Source organism: Cavia porcellus, unplaced genomic scaffold (assembly GCF_034190915.1).
Source record: "Cavia porcellus strain 051 isolate PalLab524CR breed Dunkin Hartley unplaced genomic scaffold, mCavPor4.1 scaffold_11, whole genome shotgun sequence".
Taxonomy (NCBI): Eukaryota; Metazoa; Chordata; class Mammalia; order Rodentia; family Caviidae; genus Cavia; species Cavia porcellus.
In genome coordinates this window covers 34,329,175-34,348,556 of record NW_026947494.1, presented here as the reverse complement: position 1 = coordinate 34,348,556, position 19,382 = coordinate 34,329,175, and the positions used below count along the sequence as shown (strand labels likewise).

Below are 19,382 nucleotides of genomic sequence, written 5' to 3'. Positions count from 1 at the left end.
AAGTAGTTAAGGTAGCACAGGGAGGAAAACTTGTCCCCAAAGGCTGCAACCTTGGACTTGAGGTTGCTCACTACTGGGAAGAAGAATGCTCTAAAAAGGGACTCAGTTCCCCAGAAACATATGTGGCAAGTGAGAAAGCGTGTACACTTGAGTGAAAAGAGTGAGAGAAGAAAAAGAAGGAAGCATAAGACAGATAGAAATGAAACTAGAAAGTTGATTTGGCCACCAAGGGAACAGACTTGAATGTTACACAGGAGTTTGGACCTTTTTTTTAAGCAATGAGAAACCTTAAAGATTTTAACAAGGCTTTGACTACATTAGAAAAATCTCCATGATATCAACACCTAAAATGGGATCATTATAGGGATGAATTGAGGCATGACTATCAGTTAGGAGGCTATAGAGATTCTTCAAATTCATAAATGTATAGAGGGATCAATTAGTGTAGTGTCAGTACTCCTGATCAGAGTAGTCAGATTTTGAAGACCAGTATCAACAGCATTGGCATTAATCGGGTGTTTATAATGTCAGAAATGGAGGCATCAGAGATGATTCCTAGATTTCTGACCATGAGTAATGTTGAAGACATTCATCTGGACAAGCAAAACAGAAGGAATAATAAATCTGTGTAAAATGGATTTAAGGTAGACATTTTGACTTGACTATGGTACTTCCAAGTGCAGACAACACTATGTTTGGAAATATTCAAGGCTGGAGTTAAGAAAAAAAGCAAAAACTAGCTGCATAAGTTTGAGTATCGTAATTGCATTAATGGCTACTGAATAAACGATGTTAGATTAAGTCATTCAAGGTGAGTATGTAGACTGTAAAGTGCTAAAAATAGAGTTCTGTGGGAAAGCAAAAAAACAGGGAGAAATGAGAAAATAACTAAAAGAGCAAAGTAAGTTCAGATCTTAGAAAACTAAGCAAGTGAATAAAGATCTCCGGATAACATATATTGTTACTGGACTCAACCAAAAAGAAAAAAATTCTAGCAAATTATCTACTTTCCAGAAATATAGAAAAACCATCTAGCTGACACATGATCTTGAGTATATGGATGTTGATATAAATAGCCAAATTGTAGGGTAATCTGTTCTACAGTAAAATATAACCAACACAAAAAATAACCATGCATTATTAGCTTTAAAAGTATAGAATTATATATTAAAGAATGATGTCAGTTTTTTAAAAAACAACATATTTAAAAAGAAGGTAGAAAAAAGTAAATCAAATAAATAAAAAATACATTATGATACACTAAACAGTGATTATCCACAAGCCCTTGCAGGTATTATGTTTTTCTTATTCTACTACTTGTGATATCTAACTGTTTATAATCAGTAATTATTATACTTGTATGTTATATTATAGAAGTTGTTCATTTGCAGTGTCAGATGGAGGCCACATTAGAATGGACTGAGGGATAAGGGAGGTGAAAAGTGAGGACAAAACATGCGAATCATCCCTTCAAAGAGATTTGCTCAAGAAAAAAGAAATAAGCAGAATCAGGTGGGGATAGCACTGCAAGAGGCGGGAGTCAAGGTGACACAGGGCCACTAAATACTTCTAAAGATGAATGAAAGTTTTAATTCATTAAGCTATTGAAAAAAAATGCCTACTAGAGAAAGTTACAGAAATAGGAAAGAAGCATTGATATATACATATATATAATCTGTCTCAAGCAATGATCTACACTTGACATTTTTTTGGAGAATCTTCTCTTGCCTGAAAGCAGTGAGTTAAGTTTTTGAGGGGGGTCTCTAAAACTCACTATTTTGAAAAATGGTTCAAAGGCACAACAAAAAGTATTAGAAATGGTGTGCCTTGGCTTCCTCTGCAGATGTTGAGCCTGGTGAAGGCCCATGGCCCCACAGCGAGCCTGCTACTGCACCGGGAGGACTTCTGCGAATTTGTCCTGAACCAGGTATCCTGGCTCCTCAGCCAGTATGGAGACAAAGAGATTGATTTCCACATTACTCAGGTAAGAGCCACACCCTAAAGGACTCTAATCAGAGTGTTATCTAGAAAAGGATTAAAACTGTGCATTCCAAACTGTGGAGGGTTTGAACAGGACAGAGTGGGCCACAGTCTTTGAAGAAAACACATTACTGCAGGAAGAGTATGGGTTCGTTCCCACAAAATGTAACCATTTTTGTTCCATTCCTGTGCTGCGGCTTCACTGGCAACCTCTCTCTGACCTCCAAACGCTTCCATTTCAGAGCCTGAAGCAGATAATGACTGCGGCAGTCCTTTATGATGTTGACCTTCCTAGGGCATTGAAAAAATCCATCTTTATCAATTTACTCTTCCAGGTAAAAAGACCAAGCTATCAAATCTGATTGTATGATGTGTTTAATTCACTTTGCGTTTTTAACGTCTACTGCCTGATTTTTCTTCCCTGTTCAGATCTGCAGAGTTCCAGAGCCTCCTATAGAAAATGAAATTGAAGTTTCAAACTGTTTCCTCATTCTAGGTAGGACCCACCATCCAGAGGGTATTAATAAAAATATCTCCCAAGCGATAAAGACAGCAATGATACAGGATATTCAGACTTTGTTTACTTTCACCCCTGACACACACACACACACACACACACACTCACACACACACACACACTGTTTCCTCAGCTCACAGTATTCTGTACTGACCCTGCCCTGACAAGTTCCCGGAGGAGTAACATAGATAGGGTGACTGATCATGCCTGGGTGGCCAGGTCTGGAGGTGGGGTGCAGGACGGGGGCGAGAGGAGTGTTTGTTCAGGGAGATAGAATGTTCAGCTCTCAAACCAGAAATGTGCCAGGAAAACCAGCAAGACTTGCAAACCATGAGGATAGGAAATCGTTTTTCCCTTTGGTATCTGATTATGAACCTGTCAAATCCAGTTGTCACCCTTCTTTATTCTCCTTGATCATCCCTTTTTTATTCAACCCTTTTTAGCCATCAGTTCTCCCCAACTTTTACCTCCTTTTTTCCAACCTTTGCCTGTCTCCTTTTTCTGCCTTTCCGTGCATCACAATCTGTCCATCTCCTAGCTGGAATGCCTGACACAGACTGTGAAAGGAGATGCAGAGATTAGGGATCAGGATACAAAGCTAGCCTCCGCCATGGCCCCAGCGGCTGAGGAAGAGCAGTCATTTAATACCTCCCAATCCTCTTCTCTCCCCCAGGACATCACTTCTGCCTCACTGCATACCTTTCCATTATGCTCCTGCCTCTGCTAAAGAGAGTCTCTGTCTCTGAACTACTTTCCTCCTATTTCCCTCGCAGGCTAATTAACTAACTTATTTCCACCAGGCATTTCCTCACTCTTCCCTGCTCCTACTCCAACTGCCTCCAGCTTCACAACAGTGAAGCAGCACCCCAGTCTCTGCTTCATCTTCGCACACTGTCCTTTCCATGCTTCTGCCTGTGGCTTCTTCTTTTCTTATAAAGACACCAGTCACTTTGAGCAAGAGCCCTCCCTCTCTGATGATCTATCTATCTTAATTGTATCTACAAGGACCTTAATTTCCAGATAATCCCATATCCACAAGTACAAAAAGGTACAGAAAGTTCTTAGTAAGATTGACTTCTACAATCTTCACGATAATTTAATTGTTATTCACAAATATTTTTTTTACCGAAGATGAAAACAAGTTCTCACAACTTCAATATTTCTTAATCCTACAGCCCATTCAAATCCTGCAGAACTGGTGGAGTTTTTTGATGAACAAATAAGAAGTAGCAATGAAGCCATTCGAATGAAAATCTTGTCATTGTTGAGATCGGCAGTCAATGCTGAAGGTGAGCAATGAAACAAGCCAAATGGGTTTATTTTGTACCAATAAGTGAGCTAAAACGTGTGCATGTGCTAATGTTATCCTATATCTTGTGTAATCTCGCCTGCAAGTAAAGTTTCCTTAGCCTTCTCCAAACTATTCCTTTTAAATAGGCATTTTCAGTTATCTCTCTTTTTTCATGATATTTATGGATACATTTTAAAAATAGAGTTTTTTGAGAACCAAATTTAGGAGATCCAATATATTGGGAAGTGACCCATAATAAACAGAGTAGATGAAAGAAGTGTACAATTCTTTAGAGGATGGTACAGTGAGAAAAGAGCAGGATGCAATGAACTGTCATATTTCATTTATTCCAAGAAGTGTGAATTTTCATAATATTGAATGAATCTTTCAATTAATAGCATCTTCAAATATAACTAACCATTCATGGTGCACCATAAAGTTGATGATATTTAATTCAATAAATTGAATATTAATTTTTATAATATGATATGTCTTTAAATAAGCAGATAAATATGAAGTAGCATCACAAAACTTAAGAGTGGATCAGGTAGGCATGGTATGTTGAATCCATAGTAGAATTTAATATTTTGCATAAGATCAAACAAATGTAACATGAAATAAATAAATATCCTTGAAGAGTTGAGAAAGAAAATAGGGAAAAAATTACATTATGTAAGATGTCAAAGACAAAAATTTTTGCAATTATGTACCAAAATATTTGTGGGTTTTGGTCAATCTTAAAACCTATTGTACCACTATTGAGTCCAACCTCACACTTTCTCCCTTTGACTTTCAGATCCCAAACTGAGGAATCACATCATTTCAATTGAAAAAACCGTCAAAGTCATCATGAGTGACCTCAGTCCAAAAGTAAGAGAACTAACAGGAACTTTTATTTGATGATAGTTTTAGGAATCAGCAAAATGATTCTGATTCTGTAAGGATCTACTATAAGTTTTCTTTATGGAAGACTCAATGATCAATTTCATTTTCTTTTTTTTTTTAAGTTTATTTAAAAGGAAAAAGAAAAAACAAAACAAAACAAAGCGGTGTAAGGGTACAAGTAATACAGAACTACAAAAAAAAAAAAAAAAATTAAGAAATCACCAGTTTAAAAAAAAAAGAAATCACCAGTTAATAGATCACACATTATCATCTTAGAGATAGTTGTTCAAATCACAGTATCAAAGCATACAAAGTGGACATTCAAACAGTGAGACTGCAAACAGTTGTGTTCAATGATCCAACCAAAAACATTAATATGCTATTTAACAGCTATTTAACACCCCTAAACACACTTGCTGTTGTATCCTTTAGAGCACTTTTTTTCCTTCTCTTTTTTACAACAAAATTTACACATTTTGGGTTTTATTACTCCTTAGTTCTTATTACATTTTTGGGGGGGGAGAGAATAAAGTCAAATATGGCAAAACAAAGCTGTCAGTCAAAACCAAGGATAGACATAGCACATGATGTAAAACAGAATACCAGGTTATCATCAATGGTTATCAACAATGTCTCGTTTCCTTAAAAAGAATTGTCTATCTCATTAGATATTATAAAGTTGAATCAATTTCATTTTCAATGAACTCGATCCCAAAACAGATAAACTAATCCAGAGAGAAGCTAAGGGCTTCTCTTGTACAAAGGAAACTTTTGCCCAGGTCAGCACTATTTGCTTTTCAGATTTTCAAAATTAAGTGTTTGAATAAGTTCTTACTGCTTCCAAACAAAAAGTGAAGGAAATAGGAAAATAAGAGAGGGGGAAGAGGATGGAGAAAAAAGAACTGAATGGGGAAAATGATGAGAATCAAACTTTTGCAAAAGGGAATGAGATCAAGAGTTGAAAGAACCAGAGAGAGAGGGGAAGGATAGGAGAAAAAAATAAAACCAACCGAACAAAACAGAATTAAGATGTATTATGTTCATGTATCAATTTCCATGACAATTATGATTGTGTACTGTGACCATGTACTAGTAAAACTTTAAAAATTAAGCGTTAATGTAAAAACTTATATGTGTTCCTTTCTCAAAACAATACCTCTGAAACTTTTTGTTACCATAGATTTCCTGTTTTTTGACTAGAGATCAAGTCCTGGATGCAGAAGATAGCTCATTATTTCCTGATTATTTAATTAAAGTATTTTCATGTTACAAAATATAGGGCTTAGCCAGGCATGGTGGCACATGCTCATAATTCCAGCAGGTGGAAGGCAGAGACAGGAGGACAGTATGCTTTAGAGACCAACCTAACCAATATAGCAGTACTTCATCTAAAAATGCAAAAGAAGAAAGACAAAGAACAGGAAGGGAAGGGAAGGGAAGGGGAGGGGAGGGGAGGGGAGGGGAGGGGAGGGGAGGGGAGGGGAGGGGAGGGGAAAGGAAAGGAAGACCTTATGCTGTGAAACATCAAACAAATTCACATTTATAATTTTTATGAAATCCACATAAACCCTCGCAGAAGCCTATGAAGAGAACATTCCTCTAAATGGCTTTTGTCTCCATTGGCTAATGTGAAAATAACAGGAATTTTGCAAAAAATAAGAATGGAATAACGTATATATATGCAAACCTGGCCCAGTAACTGAACAAACCAATTAAAGAATGATGGCCTGTAGTCCCAGCACTCCAGGAGGCTGAGATAGAGGCTCACAAGTTCAAACCTACCCTGGGCAATTTAATAAATACATAAGTAATGGAAGGAAGGAATGGGGTTGCAGCTTAGTGTGAAAGCCTTAGGTTCAGTCCCCAGTACCACAAAATAAAGAAGGAGGAGGAGGAAGAAGAGACAAAAAAAAAAAAGAGAGAGAAAAGTGGGGAAGTTGTTGTTGTATTGCTGTTTAGAAAAGACACAAGGGCACAGGTACTCTAAGGAAATTATACAAAGTACGATTGAAAAATATTCTGAATAAATTTTAAAAATGGTTACAGTAAAGACGCATAATTGTTAACTCCCATCTGTCCCACTCTTTGCATACATTTATCCCATCATTCTTGCTGTTTTCTGAGGTGGTGCTGGAAGTCCTCCTTCATGAGAGTCTTTAGTTGCACTGGGTGGCCGCATTAATGTCCTAAATCAATACAGAATGTTTTCGTGGTTGTTTAGACTTTGGGGAAGCGTCAAAAGTCACACAGTGCCAGGTCTGATGAATAAGACGGGTGAGAATACATCACCAAGTTTTTACAAAACTGTCTGTATGATAGTAGCACGGCAATAAAACAAAACTGTTTTGTTTTGTTTTATATTGTTTTAATAATCCCTCATAAAGTGACTAAGCAAAACTTCTAGAACTACTTCAGAAAGTGGCAAGAACAGAGAATAAGAATTTTCAAAGCGAGGGGGAGTAGTTTGGGGAGGATTAATGACAATATGTCTTTACTGTAATTTGTTTTAATTTAAGCATTTGCCAAATATTTGATCCCCCCTTTTACTTTCTCTTTCTAACTTAGATACACTACTCAGAGCCTTCACTCTCTGACCACCACACAGTCATGCTTCCCTGTTCAAAATTATTCTTTACTTTTCACTCTTTTATAAAAGACCCACTCACTAAAAGTTGGATCTTAGCATCTTGGCCTCCAGGGAAGCAATCTAAGAAACAAATTTAAACCAAGCATTAAAAACATTATAATACAAGTACATAACATGTTTCTCTAATTCCTAATCAGCTCTATTTCATAATTTATAATTTTCAGATATTAGAAATACATTATTGTGTCAGTAGCCCAGAATCAAAACCCACTGATATTTTTACAAAAAAAAAAAATGCATCCTCTGCCTTATACAGTGGATGTAAAGACTACAAGCAGCTTTAAAATACAGGCAATTAAATTTAGGTTTCACCACTAAAGGAGTTGACACCAATTTAAGAAACAAAAATTCTAGTTTTTAGAGTTTTTTGGATTCCAAACTTGTGAATAAGCAACTGTGGATCTATAAGTCAATCTTTATTGATTACTTTTTAACATGAAGCAGTGTTTTACCCAAAGTTATCACACTATGTAGAAGACAGGATGTGTTTTGGGAAATAAGCAAAAAAAATTTTGTTAAAGAGAGCGTTTCCAGTGAATGTATAAGTCACTCCCTGATTATCCATTTATTATAATTTTATTCAGCTTATACTTCCATCTTGGAATGTTTCATAAAGCTCATAAAATAGGAAAATGTAAATTTCCATTGTGCTGAAACATAACATGTTGCTATTACATTGCTCTTGTGGTAGGTGAGGATCTCCACCCTTCTCCTCATCCAAACCATGTGTGAGAAGTCCTACATTGAAGCTCGGGAAGGATGGCCCCTGATTGAATACATCTTTTTCCAGTTTGCAACATCCAGCAGGAAACTGGTATAAAGACTACAGTTCTAGTTTTGAGTGTTACGCTGTCACAAGTGCAGCTGACTCAACTACGCACTAAAAAATCACTGAGCTCAGCCTGGTGTGGTAACAGGTGCTTGTAACCCTAGCACTTGGAGAGAGTGAGGTGGGAAGACAGTACGTTTGAGCTCACCCTGGGCAACTTAGCAACCTAGCAGCACTATAGCTCAAAATAAATAAATTTGAAAGTGCTGGGAATGTAGCTTGGTGTGAAGGTCTTGGGTTCAAGTCCCAGTACTGGGGAAAAAAAAGATGGGGGAAGAATGAGTGGAGGGGGAACAAGGGAGGGAAAGGAGGAGGGAGAGAGAGACAGAGAGATGGAGAACTCAAATTGATTTCCGAATTATATTTCAGTCTAATTATTTTCACTGAAGACTTTTCTCAGCCTCCAGTTCTCTTTGTTCCCTTTCACTAATATCCTTTCTATCCTACAATAAAGACAAGGTAGGTCTAGCCACCATTTTCTCTGAGAATATAATCTACTTCCAAAGTCCTGGGGTAGGGATACTTCAGGAGGGCAGAAACAGTGAATTGCTGTACAGAAGAAAAAAGGCACCACACTCACTGCACTGGTGTCTGTCCCACTTGGATTGCTAAAGCAAAAGGCCATAAACTGTGTGGCTTATCAACATTCATTTATTCCTTATAATTCTCGAGACTGGGAAGTCAGTGGCTGGCAAGGGCATGCTCCTTCACTGATGCTGTCTGCTCACGTTGTCATACACGGCAAAAAGCTAGCAGGCTCTCTGCAGTCTTTTCCACCAACCCACGCAGCAGGGAAGGATCTGCCGTTGTGCCCCAATCACCTCCCAGAGGCTTCACTGTCTAATGCTTTCATTTTAGAGGTTAAGATTTCAACCCAAGAATTTGGAGGACAAACAAATACCCATACTACAACTGCCACAGTCAACTTCCTGTAGATTAAAACCACTTACATAAGATCTTAGGCACCTTAGCAAGTTGCCAGAACTGAAATTACAGTCTACTTCACTAAGAAACAATACTTTGAAAATTTTAGTCCTGAAGAAAATGGCAAAGGCCTGAAGGAGAAAAATAAAACCTGCAAATCCAAGGTCATCACTACTTCTGCTTTTCTCTTTCATTCAGTGGAATATTTCCAAATCCATCCCTCCAAGAAGTCCCTCAAATAAGAATTTTATGTAGGAGACAAAAATCCCTAGATACCATGAGCCCTTTTAGCTGAGACATGATATCTTCCACTCTCGAATCTGAGAACAGATCCAAATAATGTTAGAGGACCCAACAGTAGGGATTATTATCTCCTGTTTCAACTTTCTTAAAGGAGAAACCAGTGAAAACTAACACCCCAGAAGATGAGATGCAAGAGAGATCTGTTCAAGAAACAAGCCTTGAGGTCTTAAAAACCCTGGACCCCCTGGTGATCGGAATGCCTCAGGTAAGGGTTCTTTCGTTACCACTCACACTTTGATCATCTTCCTACTTAGGAGTAAAAACATAAGTTGGTGCTGCATGTATCATCAGCCTTCTGTGACCAGGCTTGAGGAAGTGTGTCATAATGCCCAGGATCCAGCAAATAGCAGTTGCTCAGAAACAAACGTTAATTTGATGATTAAGATGACTAATACAGACTACTTATATCTCAGTAGTACATAACAATTTCTAAACACCTTAATGTATTAATTTTCTTCTTCCCCTAACCTATCTAAAAATAACATTGAGTACTTTGTGTTGGCTGGCTGTAATGCAATTAATGCCAAACGTTCCCTATTCATCTGGGAAGTCATACAAAACACCCATGCTGAGGACTCACTGGATCCCTAATTAATCTCCTTCTCAAGGGAAGGAGCCTTGGAATCCATATTTACTTTTCTTAAATGAAATAGCCTTTAAGGTGATTTTAGTGGCCAGAAGTACATGGCACTGGTTCAGCAAACAATCAACAACACCCAATATAAGTGGATCAAATGCTTCATCTAGGACAGTGTATGATTCTTGAATTAGCTGGAATATTTACTTCAAATACAGATTTCCAGGCTGCATACCCAACCTATTGAATCAGCATATTTGAGCGTGAGGCCCACAAGTCTAAAACCAATGTCTAATGCATCCTAAAGATCAAAACCTTCTGAGTAGAAGTAAAATTAGAGGCAAACTCTAAAGGACCTGCAATGCTAAACTCTGTGGTTGTTGAGCCAATGAAAATGTTAAGTAAGGGCCTAAACATTGAAAATGGCAGTGGTAGAAGTTATGGACTCACATACAGATAAACTATGAGGAAAGACACATGTGTCAGATCAGACACAGACCAGCAGTGGCGTCATAATGTCAGGAATGAAATATAAAAGGGCATGAGAGGTTTTCCTATGAAAAGGACTCTGCTTGGTGGTTAAATGCAAAGATAGAGAAAGAAGAAAAAGTCCAAGTCTACACCAAGCCTTCAACACCAAGGTTACCCACAGGAGAGCATTCTGACTAAATGAACTACAGATACTCCACACCTGCTGGAGCTAAGACACACAGAATCCCAGCTGCCCACTCCACATCCTCTTCCAGTCATTTTTCATGGGCAGTCCCAGTTCAACCTGGCTCTTCACGTAATGTGTAGAGCATTTTCAGCTGTCACACTGACAAAAGGAATACAGGAACTTTTTGAGTGAATCTTGGGGATGGTGAATTTCCAACAGCGTCTGGAACAATCTCTCACAATGAAAAATGTTGTTTTGTCTCAAATTCCAGAAACAAACCCAGGGAGAAACATCAACTAATGGTTACCTGGAAATGAATGTGCTATGCAGACATTTTATTTAATTATTTCACCTTGACTCGAAGAAATTACAACAATGACAAAAAAAAACTTTTCTAAATCTGAAACATGTAGAAAGGCTTGGGCAAAAGTCATGGAATACAATAACTAATCCTTGCAATTTCCCTGTGTTTCCCACAGGTACTATGGCCAAGAATCCTTACTTTTGTGGTACCTGGAGAATACACAGGAACCCTGGACCACCTACTTAATATTATCAGAATCTTGATTGTGGCAGAGGAGAGGAAGAAGTATACTGCCACAGAGTCCACAGCACTGGTCGTCTCTCCAGGAGCTGGTTCGTACATTCATAAACAAAGCAATGCCTTTCTTATACAACTATAAAAGTCTCATTTCCAGGAAGTCTGCCATGCTTTGATTTGAATTTTTCTAGCTCCTACAGTGATGATGAAAATTGTTTTCTCTTTTTAGTGAAACTCCCTTCACCACAGCAGCTGCTGGCAAGACTTCTGGTGAGTTACAAAGAACCAATGAAAGATAAATTGTAGTTGAAATAAGTAGCTCAGTTCAAAATAAAATAAAAATAAAAATTGCATAAGTACTTCAATCCAAAAGAAAGATTAAAATAGCATAATAATTTTTCTGCTCTACTAATGATGCCCTTAAATATATTGGAAAGATTATCTTCTCCTTCTAAAATACTTGCTAAATGTTATCATTTTTGAGTACTACTAAGTGAATTCCACATTGATTGTGTGTGTTGTCTTTCTTTTTATTGATTGATGGAATGATTTTCTTTTGTCCACACTGTCATTTCTTCAAGCCCTATTCCTCCACGTACATTATTAGTAGATATATTTAAGAGTTGAGGTTTTTTTTTTTTCACTTATTTTTTTTGCTGGTCATTTCCTGTATTTTTCCACCACTGAGATAGAAACACTGGGAGGACTATCTAAGTAATAACTTTGTTGTAATGGTTCCTTAAATCAATTTAGGAATCTAGAATAGTGACAAAAAAGAGGGGCAGTTCTTTTCAATATCTATAAAATTGTTAATCATTTCTCTCTTCCTTCTTTCAGGTAATATCTGTGCTTGCCAGTTTAGGGAAGTTTTGTGGAGTCAGTGCAATAGGACTTTTGAAGATAGTGCCTGAGATGATTCACCCAAAATTGATAGACCTGTGGAAAACACGCATACCTGAGCTCCTGCAGTCAATGGAAGGTACAAAGAGTAGAGTTAGGTCTCTATCCAAGGAGGCAAGAAAATAAGGGTTTCTGTATTTAGTATCATTATTATTAATTTTAGACAATTAAAATTGTAAACTTGGTATACGAGGATGACAGGTCAGTTTTTTTCTTGATTCCTTATATTCTATTTCTCTCTTAATACTGATGGTGGGAAATACAGTTTGCAAGAATTTTTATGTCTGCTCTGATCTTTTTATATATAAAATAAACTTTTTTGGCATTGTACTAAAAGATTACTACTAATTCATAAAATATGATCATTTTATTACTTATTTCTGAAATTGACAACAAAAAAACTAGAGTTTTGCCATGAATTTATCTGATAAGCACTTTAAAATTGCTAACATCGTGAATTCCACTTCAAATACCCTCTCTGAGCAAGCAGATACCTTGAAGTGGAACTCCAACATCTCCCAGGGACCTAATAAGTGAGAATTTGAGTCTTGATTTATTTGTAGTTACTGAATCAATTTTTATTTCTAGGAAAGAATGCTAGCATGGTGCTGTGGGAAACTTTCCTGCTTCAGGTAAACGTGCCTTCCAGACTTATCCCTGACGATGGATAGGAAAGAAGGCCAAGTTGCCTCTCTTGACAGCTAGATTAACAACACAAAAAGTGGACTCCAAAGGACAGTGAACAATGCTTTCTTTACTTGAGGAAACGATTAGAATGTTGGAAGTGATTTTTTAAAGGGTAATTCTCTTCTCAAAATAAAAACTAAACAAATACAGCAACAAAAAAAGAGAATAAACAGAATAATGCTTTTAACCACGTAATGTGGAATATAATCTTCAGTGTTCTCTCATACACACAAACTTTTACGCCTCTACAACTCAACAGGATCAAAAGCAGTACCAAATCCCAGCAATGGTAAGATGCAGGCTGGAGGCAATAAAAGATTTCAGCTTCAGGAAAGGCCATCTGGAGCAGGTCTGAACAGGGAGCTTTTAGTACAGCAGACTTTCACTGCATAAGCCGTCTACATAGGACATTACTGTGACTTCCCAAAAATATGAATTTTCAGTAACTATCCCACAGCATTCCCTACTCCTCTATTCACCACCTTTTGCAGAAACAAAATTTCTGAGAACTGTCATGTTTTTAGGACCTCCCATGAGTCATATTTATCCAATATAGGAACCAAAAAATGCCTACTTTACCAGGCCAAAATTGATTCTAAGATCTACCTCTCCTCTTCCTTCTCTGATATTTCCATCCCTTTCTCAACTTCCGGGTCTGTTTTCCCTCACTACCATTTTAATGTCATGCACTTGGAAAGAAGTTTATTTCTTTCTATCAGAAAACCTTCAAAACAGTTTATTTCCCTTTCTCCCAGTTTTATGGCTCTAATCTTCTTTTTTCCAAAACTTGTGTTCATGTGTCTTATTTCCTTAATCTTCCAAAACTGTTTTTCTCTTTAAGAGACCCATTGGATGAGCTCCTATTTTAAAATACATACAAATTTTTCACCAGCCTGATATTAAGTTCCCTTTTCTAACTTAAAGTGAAGGAAAATAAATATAGGAGAAATATTACTTTTAGAAATTGCATTGGGCTTTGTTCTCCAAAATACAAAAGTATGTTTTTCTATATTAGTGAAGCAGGGCAGACATTAAGGAACTGATTGTGACCTTGACTTAGAACAACTGGTGAACCCAGAAATATTTACTTACTCATTTTCAGAAATGCGCTGATACATCTAACTGGTTCTTTAAGACATTTAGCTCTTTATTTTAAAGTTATTCCATATATGTATTTTTACATATAACAAGCCTAACGAAGATTGACAAATGCAAATTTTCAAGTTTGATATTGAAAAGTGCTATCTTCAATTTAAGTTTCAGTTTGGATTATTTTCTATTTTAACTCTTTCAACAACTCTTACTTAAGTGACAAAAGGGAAGGTACTTACAGAGTTATTTCTACATTCCATGTCTTTTAATGTTAATGAAAGTTCAGAACATACAGAATATGGTTCTTAAAATGAAACAATAGAAAAAGCCCCCAAATAACCAATTATTTTGTGGTAAGAGGATAATTCCATGTAAAGCATAGTTATACTTTTAGAAGATAAGATAGAAAAAAAAAGTACAAGACAGCACATTAAACAGTTACAATCATATCTAACCTTCACTTGCTACAACAGCTGCTCAAAGAATCTTTAAGGAAGATCAGTGATGTGACCTGGACCATTCAACTGAGTCGAGATTTCAGCCAGCAGATGAACAGTTATAGCGACACCTCCACTGAGAAGGTTAGTTTCCAGTTAAGGGACAGCAGCATCCACCTTCTGATACAAAACTTGTCTGCACCGCAAAGAGGAGAGATTTTAAAAAAAAGAAAAGAAAAGAAAAGGAAACTCAAATGCTCAAATGCTGACATGTTTCTCCAAGTAAAGCGGGGACAAAATAAATGCGTGCTAAAGTAAAATTCACAGACTTTTTTAGAGAAGGAAAAAGAATGGATGCAAGGAGACAAAGAGCAGGCTCTGCCACAGCACTGGTTTGATGTCAGTTTATGCATTAAGTTGCATTATGCTTGTCTTGTGAGGCTGACTGCCAGAAATAATACACAATCAACAATAACTTTGAGCTGAGGCAGTGCTCAAAATCAGTCTTCCATTCCTCTATCACAAAATGATCACTCCACGATCCTCCACTTTGTAAACTTTAATTTTAAAAATGTTCGAATCTGATGTCTTTTGCTAAGGTAACCTAAAGGAAATTAATCTCTGCAGATTCTCAGAATCCTCACCTTTAATGAGAGACACAATACTCACCGCAGGAAGATCATAATATAATGAAAATTCAATAGATAAGGTGTAGAAATTCCCTAGTGAAGTGCTTGGAACAACATAGGTGGTCAGTATAAAAGTAGCTTTGAGCGTGGTTATTACAATGTTAATATCTTTCATAAATTTATTTTTCTGGAAAAATATTGCTTATGTTTCAATCCCAATGCTAAGTGCTTTTTCTAACAACTTGCTTATTGTTAACCTTCAGCTCGCCTATGTAATTTCTGAAATTCCTATCCATGATTGGCTCTCCAATTTGGTACAGAGTACTGTTTCTTCAGACTGATCTACCAAGCCTGAGACCCTACATTAAGATGATGTCATGCACACTGCTTCATCTTCTTATCACACAAACCTTCCCTGTGCACCTCACATCATACCATCCAACCAATAGCTTCTATACCCACGAGATTACTCCAGTTTAACTGCAGTGTGAGTAGTCAGAGAAATTTAAGCAATGAGTTTCCTGAAAGATTCTCAGTCCTTGTAAAGAATACAGTAATGTAAAGATGTACCAATAGCTTTTGCTACACAAAAAGCTATTCCTGTTGGATCAAAATGATAGTCACACATTTAGTTCACAAGTTTTCAGTTCAACAATTTTGAGATGGGGTAGCCTGGGCTCAGATTATCACTCTGGTTCAGGTTGTGCTCACTGTGATAGCTGAAGTTACAGAAACAGCTCCATCTATCTTTACCACCATATGTGCCCTCTCATCCCAAGTCAGAATGGTCTGCACAATTTATCCTGTGAGCATTAATTTTGCTTCCTCCTTTTCTACTATTCTTTCTTTCATTTCCATAGATTCCACTTTATGCTCACTCAATAGCTCTAACCGTACAAGTTTTGCAAAATCCTTGAAGTGAACCAGCAATTAGCCAGTTTTCTCTTCTACATGTGACAGAAATGAAAATCCTAAACAGAGAGAATTCTGCTGACATTATACATCTATAAAAGATTTGAACATTAGATAACTAATCAGTCATAGTAAAATTCTCTCCTTTTTCACACAGCATGTTTATTTGTTAAGTATGTATTACCTACCAGGAACTACACACTAGTAATAATGAATAAGACTTTAAGAGTCCAAATTTTGAGCATAGAGTGAAATGAAAATGAAAAATTACAAGAGGGAATGAAAGATATTATAATGGTGGGGAACGAGGTGTAGAGGAATGCAGAAGAAAAGCTCTGGTGATAAAGAAATAGTACGTGATACATGTGTTTACTAAGGGGTTATTAAATCACCCAAATTTCTTTCCCTCTGGTGACTATTGTAACTCCTTCCACTTTCCATCAGAGTCTTGCTTCTTGCCCTTTAAAATTCTATTACTCATCTTTTATTTTGCAGAAATTTCTTTGGAAGGCCTTGGGAACCACTTTAGCATCCTGCCAAGATACAGACTTTGTAAGCTCACAGATTAAGGAGTTTCTGACTGCCCCCAGCCAACTAGGAAATCAAAGACAGGTGAGACCCCTTGCTCTCAAATTCCTGTATGGTGATGACTATTTATCCTGTCCATGAAACCCATGACAATCTTACCAAGCCAGAATTACCCATTAATACATTCAGAATAGGCCAACAATTTTTTAAATGAAATTCCCTTATCATAATATCGGTATTTCATTTTTTAATTTATAGAAGAAAGCTTAAAAAGTTCATAACAAAATAATAGAACAATAATAGTTAATACTTGGCATAGTTTTATCTTTAAAATAGGGGCATAAAAATGTGTCCAATCAATGTTAGCACAAATCTTCCTTTTCAGTGAAATAAGAGACACTAATAGTATTACTGCCTGCATTTTTCCCCTGGTCTCTTCCGTCCTTTCCACTTTCCCGTATCCTAGTTCCTTTTTCCTTTTGAACAAATTTTTCCCATTTCACAGTATCTGTTGTACATTTTAGACCTTATTGATTCTTACCATTTCACACCAGAAAGACAATACTACATTTACACATGTGAGTCTGATTCATTTCACTTATGAGTATGATCTCAAGTTGCATCCATTTACCTACAAAAGTCTCAAGTTTGTCCTCCTTTATGGCTGAGTAGTACACCATTGTATCAAAATGCCACAACTTTTATCTATTCCTCAATTGCTGTGAATTTGAGCTGTTTCCAGGATTTGGTTATTACAAATTGTGCTACTACAAAAAAGGGTGCACATATATCACTCTGGTAAGATGCTTCTAACTCTTCTGGGAAGACTTATCCAAGAAGGGGAATAGCTGGATCAAATATGATCTCTACTCCTAGATTTTTGGGGATCTCTAAACAGATTTTCACAGTGGTTGCAGCAGTCTACACTCCTACCAACAGTGGAGAAGGGTTTCTTTTTCTCCACAGCCACTCAAACATTGGTTTTTGGTTGACTTCTTAATGATAAACATTCTTATTAGGGAGAGATGGAATCTCAGTGGTGTTTTTATTTGCTTTTCTCAAATGACCAATGATGTTAAACATTTTTTCATGTATTTATTTACCATCTGTATTTATCTGAGAAGTGAGCATTTATTTCGGATGCTCATTTCTTGACTGAGTCTTTAATTTGGGTCTGATTTTTTTCAGTTCTTTATATGTTCTACCCAGAACTCCTTTGTCTGAGGGACAATAGACTAAAAATTTTTCCCACTCTGATGGTTGACTTCACTTGTTTGTGCTTTCTTTTGATTTGCAAAAGATTTTTAGTAAGATGAGATTCCAGTTGTTGATTCTGAGAAGTGTTTCTCATGCTGTTTGGCTTTAGTTCATGAAGTATATGCCTACTCCTATATCTTCAAGACTTCTACCTATTTTCTTTTCTAGTAGATTGAGTGTTTCTGTTTTAATATTTAGATCTCTGATCCATTTTGACTTTAGTTTAGTGCATGGTGAAAGACATAGGTCTAATTTTAGTGTTCAACATATAAAGAGCCAGTTTTTCCAGCACTGTTTATTAAAGAATCTATTTTTCTTCCAGTGGACATACCTGGCCCCTTTGTTAAAAGTAAAGTGGCTGATGTACAATAGATACTGTAAAAGGGAAAGAGAAAGAAACAGATCAAAAGCAAAGAATAAGCAGGGTAGGGGAAAGGAGAAAACAAAGAAGGGAAAAGATTGTAGATAGATACATAGATAATATATAAAAGGTTATATCATATATATGATAGATTGCTGTGACTCAATGAAGCTTCTAAGTTTCTTGGGGTTAAGGACTGGCAAGAGGATGAGAAAAATAAAGAAAAGATAAAGCTGGGGTCAGATGGAGCCCTTATCCTCCTGATGGAAGGAAAGGTACTGCTCAACCAATGCAGCATATTTATTTATACCCTCCAAAAGTGAATGTCAATTTCAAGTCCACTGCCTAACAACTTGTTTGCCTGGCAGGCCTGGGCCCCTAACCTTCTTGGTGCTGGAACAATTTGTTTACATAACTTGTTTTGGTCTCTGTTTTTTCTGGGCTTGCTTGCTCCAGCTTAAATGGCTCCCTACAATAGATAACTATGGTATTGATCTCAATGCATCAAAAAGAACAGTTTGTGTTTTCATTGATTAATTGATCATTTTTTTCATGCTTGTATCTTGTAGTCTGAACTAGTTGAGGATAATAATACAAAATATATTAACTAGTGTTTATCTCTTATTATGTTGTTTTGAAATTCTGTAACATTGTTTTTCTTTTTTGTTTTTAAAATTAAAATAATAATAATAATAATTATTATTATTAAGTGGTTTAGTGTTTATAGTGTGTCTGCATCTTCTAATCTGTCCCAGTGCGCCCTCAGGTCTGCTTTTTTGCTAGTACCATGCTGATTTTATCACAGTAGTTTTGTAGTGTAATCTCAAGTCAGAGATTGTGACAACTCCTGCCTTGTCTTTGTTGCTCAGAATTGCTTTTGTTATTCTAGGTCACTTCTGTTTCTAAATGAATTTTAGGAATATTTTCTCTAATTATGTGAAGTATGCTAATGGTATTTTGATGGGATTGTATTAAATCTGTAAAACAATTTTGGGAGAAAGGCCATTTTCACTGTTGATCACTCCTAACCAAGAGCGTGGGATGTCTTTCCATTTTCTGATATCCTGTTTGATCTCCTTTTCCAGAGTACTTTAATTTTAATATATAGATATTTTACTTCCATTATTAGAATGATTCCTAAATATGTACATTTTTTAGATTCTATTGTGAAGGGTGTTGTTTTCCCTAATTTTTCAATGAGTTTGTTGTTTGTATACAATCAACAAATGCTGTTGATTTATTATGGTACTTTGTAATCAGCTACATAACTGAATTTGGTTATTAATTCTACAAGCCTTTTAATGGAGTCTTCTATGTAGAGCATCATGCTATCTATGAACAACAATAATTTATCTCCTTCCTTTCCTATTTTAGTTCCTTTTATTCTCTTATTGCTATGGCTTGTATCTAGATATCCCCCCAAAGCT

General features: G+C 36.5%; 1 protein-coding gene across 1 annotated transcript in view; it reads left to right on the top strand.

The window, feature by feature from the left end:
• The window catches only part of Mroh2b (maestro heat like repeat family member 2B), a 64,741-nt gene that overhangs the window by 8,710 nt on the left and 36,649 nt on the right, over positions 1–19,382 (top strand). The window contains exons 7-19 of the mRNA XM_063257868.1: positions 1,844–1,984; positions 2,223–2,315; positions 2,410–2,476; positions 3,673–3,786; positions 4,585–4,658; positions 8,012–8,134; positions 9,468–9,581; positions 11,091–11,247; positions 11,382–11,422; positions 11,990–12,131; positions 12,641–12,684; positions 14,305–14,412; positions 16,305–16,421. Coding sequence (XP_063113938.1) covers positions 1,844–1,984; positions 2,223–2,315; positions 2,410–2,476; positions 3,673–3,786; positions 4,585–4,658; positions 8,012–8,134; positions 9,468–9,581; positions 11,091–11,247; positions 11,382–11,422; positions 11,990–12,131; positions 12,641–12,684; positions 14,305–14,412; positions 16,305–16,421 — 1,335 coding nt within the window. The remainder of the gene's footprint in view (positions 1–1,843; positions 1,985–2,222; positions 2,316–2,409; positions 2,477–3,672; positions 3,787–4,584; positions 4,659–8,011; positions 8,135–9,467; positions 9,582–11,090; positions 11,248–11,381; positions 11,423–11,989; positions 12,132–12,640; positions 12,685–14,304; positions 14,413–16,304; positions 16,422–19,382) is intronic.